The 13,192-nt window shown below is 40.3% G+C and overlaps 3 protein-coding genes across 5 annotated transcripts; all 3 read left to right on the forward strand.

Annotated features, from left to right (window-relative positions):
• Positions 1-7: 7 nt before the first annotated feature.
• Positions 8-2,742, forward strand: LOC145491842 (DNA repair protein XRCC2-like). 3 transcript variants are annotated; one of them, XM_081471121.1, is made up of 2 exons: positions 8-31; positions 1,227-2,742. In XM_081471121.1, the coding sequence occupies exons 1-2, from the start codon at positions 8-10 to the stop codon at positions 2,100-2,102; spliced, it is 900 nt and encodes a 299-aa protein (XP_081327247.1). In that variant the 3' UTR covers positions 2,103-2,742. The 3 variants fall into 3 exon arrangements, 2 of the variants coding, with proteins under 2 accessions (XP_081327247.1, XP_081327248.1); XM_081471122.1 differs by having other exon boundaries at positions 9-31; positions 697-2,742; XR_014049894.1 differs by lacking the exon at positions 8-31 and adding an exon at positions 78-778 and having other exon boundaries at positions 1,227-1,291.
• A 118-nt stretch (positions 2,743-2,860) lies between these two features.
• LOC145491823 (uncharacterized) lies at positions 2,861-11,268 on the forward strand. Its single transcript, XM_081471095.1, has 3 exons — positions 2,861-3,318; positions 4,104-4,757; positions 7,823-11,268. The coding sequence occupies exons 1-3, from the start codon at positions 3,165-3,167 to the stop codon at positions 10,723-10,725; spliced, it is 3,711 nt and encodes a 1,236-aa protein (XP_081327221.1). The 5' UTR covers positions 2,861-3,164; the 3' UTR covers positions 10,726-11,268.
• Positions 11,262-13,192, forward strand: LOC145491849 (TLC domain-containing protein 5-like). Its single transcript, XM_081471131.1, has 2 exons — positions 11,262-11,334; positions 12,036-13,192. Exon 2 carries the CDS (start codon positions 12,061-12,063, stop codon positions 12,742-12,744), a length of 684 nt encoding a protein of 227 aa, XP_081327257.1. The 5' UTR covers positions 11,262-11,334; positions 12,036-12,060; the 3' UTR covers positions 12,745-13,192.

A 13,192-nucleotide genomic window follows, 5' to 3' on the forward strand; every position in this document is an offset into this window, starting at 1 on the left:
GGCCAACATGGCGGCTGAGTCTGCTGCACAGGTAACGTTTATTTTCTAACCAATATATTTGTTAAAAGGGCATGTGTAACAGACAGAAACATATTCCTCAATTATTTTAGGATATTTATCAGGTTTTTACATAATCGAAGATGAATAGAGCTTTTATCTGTCCTAGTGGACCTCTGTTTTGCTTCATATCTATACAAGATCTTTGTTATTTAACCTCATTTGAAATTTATAATAGTATGTCTGTTCAAATTGTATTTAAAAGGAGCTCTGTTATTTTATGCTTCTCTGTCAAAAATCAACTGATTTTTGTCAATCCTCAAAATTAACAATGAGTGAATGATACAGAACAATCATTCATGCCTGGTACCATCTAAATGTGTTTTGTCCCAATTGGGAAAAATATAACGCCCGGGCAGAGTATGGGGTTTGGACGCGTGGATGTTGCTTATACAAGGTAGACGTGGTAATAAACCGCTGTACATGTTTACCTTGCTTGCTTGCGGTTAGCACGGTTAGGTTTGCTTGAGGTTAGTGTCACTCCATTTTGCTTGTGGTTAGCGTCACTCCATTTTGCTTGTGGTTAGCCTCACTCCATTTTGCTTGCGGTTAGCGTCACTCCATTTTGCTTGCGGTTAGCTTTCATTTGTATGTTAGGGTAGCTCTATATTAATTTATATTACTGTTCATTATATGTAGTTTAAATTTTGAAGATTTCGGTAGCTAGCAGCACGGTGGTACAGTGGTAAGAAAGGGCACGGTGGCCCGGGTTCAACTACCAGTGAGTGCAAACTTATGTAGTTCTTTTTCCTCATAAAATAGTTACAAGACTTAAAATTTTAAGTCATACTTAGTTGACATAGTGTTTCTTCGTTTAGGAACCCGAGAGGAAGTCACCCTCAATCTACGCCCGTGAGATAGAAACACCCTCCCAATTGTCGCAAAATATCTCTGCTCGTGTGCAATTGAAACCATGTTTTCGGGTGAAAAATGGCAGATCTCTTCCCTGAGCTGTCAGTGAGGGATTTAATTATATGTAAAAACAAACTGGGTGATCAAATGATAAAACAATTATTAAACTTGATTGTTGCAAAATATCATGATTTGTCAGTGTACTTAACTCAGCCTTCAGCTTTGGCAAATAATGGATCTATTCAGCACTAAAAAATCATAATATTTTGCTCAACCATGTCCAATATTTGTTAATTATTTTACATTCACCCTTTTAGCTGTTTGTGCGGCTAGGTGGCAAACATGCTTTAGATGGACTGGATACAAATCTCTTTGGGGATATACCAGAGGGAATCCAGCCAGGAAATGTAGTGGAGTTCTCTGGCCAAGAAGGAAGCGGCAAGACTGAGATGCTTCTTCATCTGATCGCTAACTGCATTCTTCCAAAATCGTGGAAGGATCTAAAGTTGAATGGCAGGTCTGTTGGAGTTGTGTATGTGGACACAGATTACCATTTTCAGCTACTGCGACTGGTGACAATAATAGAACATAGGATTCTAAATTCAATTAAAGACACTCAAACTGGAGCATTTCTAGAAAATAATAGAAGCAACACTGTGGCGAACATTCCTGGGAGTGATTCTGCTCATTATCCTGAGAAGTATAGTGATTATGAAGACTTTATCAAGTCTTGCCTTGGTCGCCTGTTCATTGTACATTGTAACAGCAGCATTCAATTGCTGGCGACTGTCTTATCACTAGAAAAGCTGTTAGCTGCTAAACCTGAAGTGGGTGTCTTTATGATTGACAGTCTGAGTGCATTTTACTGGCTTGATAGATGTGGTGGAGGGAGTCAAAGTCATCAAGAACACAAACAGCAAAAAATTGTGGATGCTATAAGAAATTATACACAACAGTATCGTGTAGTAGTGATTGCAACTAAACAGGCAATCTTTGGATCCAGTGACAAGAGTATGAATCGCGAACACTTGTGTCAGGCTTGGCAGAGACTTGTGAATTATCGGTTTGAATTTGACAAGAATAAGGGTCAAAATGGAATGAATCAGATTTATTCAGTCTGTAGGACGTACCAGCTAAGCAAAAAACATCTAAGATTTTATATTAAGGAAAGTGGCATTGAATTTGTGCCTTGAATCCCCTATTCTTTGTAAGGCTTATAAACTTGTTGAAATCTCTCCTGAAGTAATTTTTCCTTTCCAGCCACACTGTGGTTTGAACACTCAACAAATCATAAAAATGAGAATCATATGAGAAATATATTTAGACATTAAATTTTTTGCAATAATACTATTCTCTTCTGATGGCAGTAAATTTTCTATAAACCAAGTTTTGGCTGTAGTCAACAAATAAATCTAATGGTTACAGACTATGTGAAATCCATCCCAACTTCTCCTCAACATTTCCCTATCTACTCTATCAAACATATTCCTGAGATACAAATGGCCTGAACGCTGAAAGTTTTTTGGGAAAAAAATAGTCAACACATAAAACAAATAATCTATCCGAATATTCAGATATTCATACCTTGATGTTCAGATATTAAATATTTTTCTATTTAAATATTGTTTAATAAACTCACTTGTACTGGACTGGGTTGTTCAAAGCCCAATTAAGTTAACCCAGGATTAGCGATAATTTTGATTTCAGTTTTGTAACTTTTCGGTAAGTTTTTCAGTTTATATTTGTTTGTTCTTCTGTTTTGAGTTTGAATAATCTTAAACTTCACAAAACACAAGCAGCGAAAAACATTTTCATTCAAGAAAAATTAATACTTCTTTTAATGTGTAATCCTGGGTTAGCGTAAACTGACTTTCAAACAACCTGGTCCTGATTGGATCATATTTAAAAGTTCTTTTCTTTCTTTTCAAACATAAGGTGGGATGGAGGGGGGAGAAAGAGATTTAGAAAGTTGTCGTTCTTTTATCGTTTAAACTATTTTGCGTCTTCAAGACCGTCGTTAAAATGCTAAAAATTTGCATATTTTATGGAAAATTTAGAATAGCCGAGCCGAAAACAAACATTCCTGGGAACTAAATTACACACTAGGTCCCAGTTCTGACTCGGCAATTTCTGTAATTAGCAGTTAATTATTGCTGTCGTCATAGAGACGAGTGACAAGGAGAATTAGATTCTCCTGTTTTAGATCCTATCTTGGCTCGTTTTGGTCCGTTCCAGCGAAGGCTTGAAACCTCAACATGGCGGTGCAATACGCTCCCATGAAACTACGAGTTCCGCCCGGTTTTCAGAATTTATTGGAAGGGTTGGCGCGGGAGGTATTGCGAGAGCAGCCTGAGGACATCATCAATTTTGCTGCACAGTATTTCAGAAACCAACTTCTAATCCGAGAGGGTATGCTTTTTGCTTTTAGTAACAACGAACGACGGTGTTTACATGTCTATGTAAATAGTCTGTTAAACAGAAAGAAAGATTGCTAACAAGGAAAGTTTTCAGCAGAATTAAAGTGCGTTTTTCGGTCGGTTCTAATTGCACATTGCTTACTTCGATAAACTTACAATATAAGATATAAGCTTATGAGGTTTAATCTTAACTTGAAAGTTGTAAATTCCCTTTTAAAACTGTTCTTGTCAAACGAGTATAGACGCTTCGTGTTTTCGGTACAATTCCATTGCTTAGGTGATGTCCTTATTTTACGGGAGTCAGTAAGCTTAAATCTAGTTTATTGTGAAAATTCAAGCTCACTGTCATCTAAGCTTTTAAGCTTAATGTGAAAAAAAAATCTGACAATATTTCGAATACACACACAGCTGTCTACTTATTGCGTGGACATTATGAAATTGAAGTTTACTTTTCTATAAGGTCAAAGGAAACGGGTAATATTTAGCGTGTGAAGGTTATTTAGTTGATTGATTATTATCAAGTTTATCTACCACAAAAGCTTTCAATTCTTATATTCAAAATTTTGGGACAAATATAATTTTATGCTTTGTGAAAAATGGTTTAAATTCAATATGAATTGGACAAAAACAGTCAGCTGTTCTGCAAATCCTTTTTTTTAGAAAATATGACACAATTTAATTTGTGGGCATTTATTAATCCCCAGCCCTCAAATGAGAATTTCTCTTTTGTAAAACATGTTGATGTCCTCTGTAACTACTTAATTTGCAAATTTGCAGAAACCGGCAAAGATGATGCAAGAAAGGGTGACCAAATGGAAAGACTGCAGAAAGGAGAAGAAGTTGACATTGATCCAAATGATCCTGAAGTACAAAAAGCTGCAACCAAAATCCAAGCAAGCTTCCGTGGGCACAAGGCCAGGGAGGACGTCAAGAAACACAAAGATGAAGAAACTGCAGCTGTCAAAATTCAGGCTAGTTTCCGTGGTCACAAGGCTAGAGAACAAGTTAAGGAGATAAAGGTTTCACAAAGCAAGGAACAGGTATCGGAAAGTGTTGATGCAGCTGAAGAACCTCAACATGCTGAGGAAACTCCAGATGCTGAAGTAGCTGAGGAACCTGAGAAGCCAGAGATTGCCAGTGAGGGCCAAGCTGCAGAAGTACCACCTGACAAACCAGCCGCAGCAGTAGAAGCAGAAGCTGTCACTCAAGAATCAGAAACTGAAAAGGGGGAGCTTGTGGAGCAAGATGGGCTACCTGATGATGCCATCACCACTGGAAGTGCAGAGGTAACAGATGCAGTCGATAAGGGAAAAACTGAAGATGTTCAAGCTGAAGAGGCTCCTGGAGAGACAACAGAAGCCACTGAAAAAGATGAGGGTAAAGATGAACCAGGCAAGGAAGCCGATGAGGCAGTTGGGGGGGAGGTAGGAGGTGAGGAAGAGCAAATAGATCTAGATATGAATGATCCAGATTTGCAGAGTGCTGTAGTTAAGATTCAGGCTAGTTTCCGGGGTCACAAAACAAGGGAAGAGGTAAAGGCCTTGAAAAGCTCAGAGTCTTTACCTCAGGGTGATGATGAACAGGTACCATCAGAGGAAAAACCTGATGACAAAAGACAGGAAGAAACTGAGGAAACTGAAAAACAGGGAGAAATTGAGGGTGAAGAGAAACAGGGAGAGATTGAGGGTGAAGAGAAACAGGGAGAAATTGAGGGTGACGAGAAACAGGAAGTATCCAAGGGGGATGGAGATACGGGTAACGATGATGTCGAGCCATCAGTAACAGAAGATGCTGATGATTCTAAACCATCAGAAGATTAACTTTAATCATTATGTTATTAATAAACTACAGTGGAGGTGCATTGTATCTATAATTGTTAATGCTTTATTATGCTTTATTGCAGCTTTAACTTAACATTGCAAGTGATTGTGTGATTTGTAATATTCGAGTTGTACCACAATGTTGCTATTTCTGTAGCATGAATTTTATGTAAAAGTTACTTCCAGACTCAAAGTAAAAGTTGTTGTAGAGTTTTGTGGCAAACATATTAATTTGAAGATATAAAAGTCCAGGGTATAATGTATATAGAATAATATTTCCGGTTTTGGTCTGTCCACTGGATATTAACTTAATTTTTCATAGAAACTGTTTGTGCCTAGGCATTTAAGAATAAGTTATTGCCAATTAGCTTTAAGTCCGTATTTTTTAACCAGATTCTTTAGCAGACCATTTCTGTATTTATACATAACTCCAGTGCACACTCAAAGGTAACTACAAATCACATTCTTGTGGCGTGTTCATCTTGTAACATAGTCACTTTGATCATAGTCGTAAATGTACATGAAGCACTAAATTAGGGAGGTGCTATAATTTATTGTTGAATAGAGCTATTTTCAATTGAATGTTTTAAAACCAAAACAAAACCAATTACTCACCAATTAGATTACTCAGCCAATCTCAAACCGTAGTTAAACCAAAGCCAAGGTTACCTGATTATATTACTTTCGACACTCAACTTAAAACTGCTCTAAGGAAATTTATTTTATGTCTCATGAATAATGTGATTGTACGCAATAATAATGTAGCATGTGTTGATTAGAGCTTCACATTTTACAACTTTCACTGTACCAAGTGTAAGAGATGTTTTTGTCATGTAGAATTTTAATTTTAGTGGGTTGTGTTTAATAATTTAAAGTAACTGGCTTTCATACAAGACCAACACCATCAGAGAGGCATCCTACAGCGTAATTGAGATTTGGATGGCCATCTTATGACTCCTAAATAATCTACACCCACAAAAAGAATATTTTCATTATTTAATAATGGTAATTTTTTTATAGGTGCAAATTATTGTTAGTTTCTCATTAAGTTGAAGACATTATACACAGCTAATTAGAAAAGCTGTTGTTTTGATGGACTGTGCATCATCAATATTAAAAAGGTTGGACATATTTTAAATCTCAATTTCTTTTTGTGTGTGCTTGGGGATCACACAGCCTAATAGTCTGTACCATTGTATTACTTTTAGGAGAAGGTAGAACTCAAAATTGTGAAAAGATTGATCTCAAAAATGATTGTAACCAGGATTATAGATGCGTAGTTTATGGGCAGGAAAAAATGAAATCTCGTGTTTAGGAAACAGACTTGGTGCAAGGTTGTAGGTACACAGGCCAGAAAATCTTTCTGAACTTGTTAACAGGCCTGCTTAGGGTTTTTGTAGCTACATCCCTGTTGTGTGCATGAAAACATTTTGAAACAAGCATTAATTAACTCAGATAATTTTAACCACAGTTCCAGACAAGAATGTACCCTCTTCTGTTCTTAAAGGAGAAAGAGTGGAAACCCTCATAACGAGATTGCTCTGATTTTATTGCTTTGAACCCCAAAAGAAATTAATTTCCATAATTTAACACCCTTACTACTATGGGCAACTTTTTTTTCAGAAAGGTGTAAACATGACAATAATTATTTAGGATTGGTGAGAAATTGTTATACCGCTATAATGATAGTTTAAGAGTGGAGTTTAAGGTTGTTTCTAATAAATAAAGTTAATGTACATTATTTATTATCCAAAACCACACGATAGTACTTGTGTCAGTAATATCACATAAGCATAATGCTAACTGTACTGTTGGAATGTTCTTTATGAGTTTTAGTAGTTATTCTCTAGTTCAGAAGAATGTTGTAATAGACTACAGTGTGTTATGTCTGTACAAAGGAGTTTAAAAAATGATGGTTTTACATTAAAAATATGATGGACATTTTGCAATTAAATAAAGTATCGTGGAAAGTTTTTGAAAATTGCAAATGTGTTCCAGGCTTGTGTTTTAATGATGCAACACGCATTTTAAATGACATTACTTTGAACTTGGGAGATTTAATCCTTTTAGTAATAATTTATTATTTGATTAATAAATTTCAAGTGATTGCTGGAATTACTCTTTGTTGTCAAAGTTTTGGGAATAATACGAATTTTGATTGTGCAAATAAAATCATTGCTTATATACAGAGAACACTTCTAATCCAATTTTATTATTTGACTATGAAATTACTGACACTGAAAATCAAGAGCTCTATAAAAGTCACTGTCAGTGTTGATAAGAACCATGCTTTGCAGAAAAAAAAAGAACATGAAAGGATTCTCTAAGCCTCCTCCCTCTTCTTGCTGAGCAAAAAGTGTGAACAAGATCTACAGCTTACTATGTGTTGCACATGTTACCAAATTAAATTTTGAAGTCATGAATTAGTGGGAAGGGCTGGAATGGCAGGGCTATACAAGCTGCCACAAACTCTATTTCAACTGTGGATGGAGTGTACACTTAGTGCACTCCCCCAATAATCCAAGCTAGGATGCTTTGTATTTGAACTGAACTTGTGGTGTAAATGATTCTGGTTATCATTGCTGGATAGCTGCACAGTAACACTACAAATTTCAGTGTACTGCAACACACTTAGGTAAATTGATTTCTCTAGCTAACAATGGTCCTACATTTCAGAAGTCCTAGTTGATGGGGCCAAAGCCGCAGTCCCAGGTGAGAATGAATCGATTCCTCCACTGATTGTTAGAGACGAGGTATACATGGCTGAAACTGATGAGGAGTGTAGCAAGGAGGAAGACCAAGCTAAATCTGGCGTCCAGAACAAGGAAGAGGATCAAGAACGACACCAGGGTGAGAGTGAAGTAAGTGTTCCAGAAGATTCGTCTAGGGAGGGGAAGAACACCACTGAAAGGAAAGCATCTCTCGAAGATGTCGCTATGCGAAAAGAGGCAGCCGTAGAACAGGAAGTTATCTCAGTTGTAAGTGATGGCCACGAGGTTGTTCAGGATGAGAGTATTGCCCAAGATGCAGTAATTCAGGAAATAAGCTCCACCCAAGAAGAAATAGCCCTGCAAGAGATTGCTTTCCTACAAGAGATCACAAAAGAAGATGGAGCAGCAAAAGAAGCGGTAAGTCAGAAAGATAGTGTAGCCCAAGAAATTGTTGAACAGAAGGAAGGTATCACTCAAGAAAAAGAGGCTCAGGAAGAGATTGTCTCTCAAGAGGATGCTGACCAAGGAGAGCAAGGTCAGGATGAGGGTTCTGCCAACGATGGAGTCTCCCGGGAGGACAGTGCTACCAAAGAACAAGTGGCTCAAGAGGAGGGAGCAGCCTCAGTAGAGCTTGCTCAGACAGATAGTGGCACCCAAGAGAAGGAAGTTAAGGAAATGGGTGGAACAGAAGAGGAGTCATCTGATGGAGGCATTACTGCTAAGGAGGAGGTAGCTGAAGTAGACGGTGGTGTGCAGAAGAGTGTAGCTGAGACAGATGATACTACACAGGAGCAGGGAGCTGAGGCAGATGTTGGTGTGCAGGAGGGCGTAGCTGGGACAGATGGTAGTACACAAGAGGAGGGAGCTGAAGCAGATGGTGGCGTACAGGAAGGCGTAGCTGAAACAGATGGTACTACACAGGAGGAGGGAGCTGAAGCAGATGTTGGTGCTAAGGAGAAGGGGGTTGTGGAGTCAGATAGTGGTGCTAAGGATGAAGTGGTAGAGGCAGATGGTGTTTCTCAGATGGAGGAAGCTGGTGCTGACATTAGTGCTAAAGAGGAGGTAGCTGGGGCAATTAGTGGTACTCAGGAGGAGGAGGCTGAGGCAAATAGTAGTGCTAAGGAGGAGGTGGCTGAGGCAGATGGTGGTGGTTCGGAGAATGTAGCGGAGGCAGATAGTGGTGCACAGGAAGATGTGGCTGAGGCAGACAATATTGCACAGGAGAAGGTAGCTGAGGAAGATAGTGGTGTACAGGAAGAGGTAGCTGAGGCAGACAATGTTGCACAGGAGAATGAAGCGGAGGCAGATAGTGGTGCACGGGAAGAGGTGGCGGAGGCAGACAATGTTGCAAAGGAGAAAGTAGCTGAGGCAGATAGTAGTGCACTGGAACAGTTAGCTGAGGCAGACAATGTTGCACAGGAGAATGTAGCTGAGGCAGATAGTGGTGCACGGGAAGAAGTACCTGACGCAGACAATTTTGCACAGGAGAATGTAGCTGAGGCAGATAGTGGTGCACAGGAAGAGGGAGCTGAGGCAGACAATGTTGTACAGGAGAAGGTAGCTGAGTCAGATAGTGGTGCACAGGAAGAGGGAGCTGAGGCAGACAATGTTGTACAGGACAAGGTAGCTGAGGCAGATAGCGGTGCACAAGAAGAGGTGGCTGAGGCAGACAATGTTGCACAGGAGAAGGCAGCTGAGGCAGATAGTGGTTCACAGGAAGAGGTGGCTGAGGCAGACAATGTTGCACAGGAGAAAGTAGCTGAGGCAGATAGTGGTGCACAGGAAGAGGTAGCTGAGGCAGACAATGTTGCACAGGAGAAGGTAGCTGAGGCAGATAGTGGCGCACAGGAAAAGGTGGCTGATGCAGACAGTGGTGCACAGGAAGAGGTGGCTGAGGCAGACAGTGGTGCACACGAGAAGGTAGCTGAGGCAGACAATGTTGCACAGGAGAAAGTAGCTGAGGCAGATAGTGGTGCACAGGAAGAGGTAGCTGAGGCAGACAATGTTGCACAGGAGAAGGTAACTGAGGCAGATAGTGGCGCACAGGAAGAGGTGGCTGATGCAGACTGTGGTGCACAGGAAGAGGTGGCTGACGCAGACAGTGGTGAACAGGGGGTAGCTGAGGCAGATAGTTATGCTAAACAAGAAATAGCTGAGACAAACGGTAGTAGGTCGGAGAAGGTAGCTGAGGCAGAAAGTGGTGCACAGGAAAAGGTGGCTGAGGCAGACAGTGATGCACAGGAGGTGTCTGACGCAGATAGTGGTGCTCAGGAGAAGGAAGCTGAGGCAGATAGGGGTGCTGAAGAAGTTACTGAGGTAGATGGTGTTGATCAGAAAGATGGAGCAGAAGAGAGTAGTGAACATAAGGAGGACAATGAGGGAGGTGCTGCGGCTCTGGTAGGTCGAGAGCGCACTCAGGAAGATGGTGCTTCCAAAGGAGAAGTTGCAGCTCAGGTGAGTAACACTGAGAGAGAGGAATTTGAAGGAAGCAGTAAACAGGAAGTGGAGACTGGAGGAGGTGGCAGCAATGCGACACAGGAAGGTGACTCTCTGGAAGATGGCACAACGCAAGAGGTACCTCAAGACGAGAATGTCACTCGGGACGAGGTGACGGAGAGCGAAAGTGCAGCTGCCAAGGAGGACAGCAATGAGCAAGAGGTGGTGGCTGTGATGGAATCCGCCGCCACCTCTGATGATCAGAAGGTGGAAGAAGTACAAACTGATTCTGATGCTGTAACGATGGAAGAGAAAGCTAAGGACGCGTCAGACGATCAGTCAGGAGAGGGAAAGGGAGAAACTCCCCCAGAGGGAGGCGGGAAGGGATTATCAGAAGAGGGGAGAGACAGTACAAAAACCGAGGCCAGCTAGAGGCACCCAGACAACAGCTGAATCAAACAGTAACGGAACAGTCTGATCCAAAATCTAAGCCCAAGACACTTGTAACCATCAATATATGGTCATATACATTGATGAAAGTAACATTTGGCCAGTGTATATGAGAAAAGTTAAACTCCCTTCTCGAAAGCTACAAGCTTCAAGTTTTCTTTCATTGCCAAGTCTGCTCAATCATCAGACGTCCTCATAAACAATGAGTATGTGTTGCATTGCATCGCACTAACATACTTAAAATGTCCCAGAACAGATCTTTGTTCCTTGCAACTGAAAGAAGGGCTACATTTTGGAGACCTGAATGTAATATAAGTAAGCTTATTGAAGACGGGCATCGGTAGAATAAACTGTGCAAGGGACATACCTTTTGGTCTCTGTTTTATCAGTGTCAGAATCTTTTCTCTGCGCTGCATAATAATCTTCCTTGCCCATTTTCGCGCCATCCTTTTCTGTAAAATCACTTCCGGTCTTTCACGTGATCAAATCTGGGCTCGATCGTGAGGCGGGCAGAATTTTTAAAGGAAGGAAAAAATAACTGAATACATTTACAGAAGGGATAACAGATGGCCAAGTCTGATGCGTTACAAGGTACATTGTTTTTATCTCTCTGTGGTAGATCACTCGCTCAACCTGATGCGAAACTCGAAGATGTTGTGTTGTTTATCAAATTGTGCAGGTGAAGTGCCAAATTCAGACCGACTTTGAGAAGCGTTTGAGCGTTCTTCACCGTGTACGATGTTGTATTAATCAAACGAAAGTGGAAACGTTCGCATCTTATGCACACTTAGGTACCAATCAAGCACATGTATGTAGTTCGAAAAATTCGATTTATTGGTTAAATCTAAACTGTATAGTTAGAGACCTATCATGTATGCATGCCAAACAAAATTCGGCGATAAACCACGCGGTAAATTCAGTTTTGTTCATTTCTGTTCAAACGTTCCTTGCTATAAAGATGATTCTTCAACGGGTGACTCTAGGTGGAGGGTATTGCTCGATCGAGCGGTGTTGTGTTACAATAGGAACCAATTAGCACAATGACTGGCGTCGAAGAATACAGCGAGTTCTGTTTCCGACATCATTATCGGAAAACAGTGGCTGTGGGGAGTCAGTTAAGTGCCACCATACTCAAGGCTGCCAACAACATGTACTGATCTGTGTGATAGGCTGCCACAAATATCTGTTAATGCCGCTCATAATACCAAAGCCAAATAATATTCTATATGTGTCTTTAGTTAATGGAAAAGAGTGTGGTTACAAACATGTAAATTGTTTGATTTTGATCCTAGCAAGCTCTTTGGGTTAAGAAACATAATGAGCTTCACTGCCCTGGCAATACCTTGTGTGTCAATGTTCTTCATCTGGACAAGCTTCTATTTTCTATTATGTACCATCAATCCCCATCGAAGTTATGAATGGAACTGCCGATTATTGACAATATTTCATGGATCGTTAACATCATTGCTGTGTTATTGGTCTGCGTTTATCACTGGCCCCTGGCCACTGGTTGCGATGGGCGATGTGAACAGTCCTTTCCACACTTTCATAGCCACTTTCACTCTCGGATACTTCATGTTTGACTTTCTGTGGTGCTTCTACATGGGCACAGAAGGGATCGATATGCTGTTACACCACATGGTCTCCGTCTGTTCTTTAGTTTTTATTCTCTTTGACGGCAATTCAGGTCCTGACCTTGTTGCAGTGATACTGGGGACTGAGATCTCTAATCCATTCTTACAAATCCGATGGTTCATGCGAGAAACTGGACAGTATCAAACACTTGCGGCAAAACTGAATGATGCCATTTTCATGTCAATGTTCATTGGGTGGCGTCTTGGACCAGGATCATTACTTTGTTATCGAGCACTGTCATCTCCTAAGCCAAAACTTTTTGTCAAGTTGGGTGGAGCTGGTTTGTATCTGATTAGTTGGGTCTGGGTATTTTATATTCTACGATTTGCAAGGAAAAGGTTCTTTAGGAAAAGTAAAGTAACATAGGTTGTGTATGCATTACCGAGACTTTCTTGAAAATAAGACTCCCTTGGAGCCAGTACGAAATACTTTCTGCTTCAGGGGTCCTATTGATAGGGACCTACTCCAGTCACTTGCTTAATGGTAGTGACCTTTTTTACGATGGTATCTCTAATATTTTACAGTGTAACTACTTGAAGTAGGCCACCAAGAAGAAAACTAACCAATCAAATCGCGAACTGAGAATAATGTATGGTAGCTTCTCCTGACATCAAGTAACGGTCTGTTTGACATGAAAACATAAACACTATCAACTCCTCTGCATGATATACACTCTTGAAGATTCAGTCCTTGATGGTGAAGTGTCATTATTATAAATCTCGCTTGAAAAATTTAGCTTCAAAACTCATCTAGCAACAACTAAGCTCAAACCATTGAGAAGCGTGCAAAATTTTAGGATCGCAATTAACCAATC

The sequence above is a fragment of the Orbicella franksi genome, chromosome 7 (genome assembly GCF_964199315.1).
Source record: "Orbicella franksi chromosome 7, jaOrbFran1.1, whole genome shotgun sequence".
NCBI classification, from domain to species: Eukaryota; Metazoa; Cnidaria; class Anthozoa; order Scleractinia; family Merulinidae; genus Orbicella; species Orbicella franksi.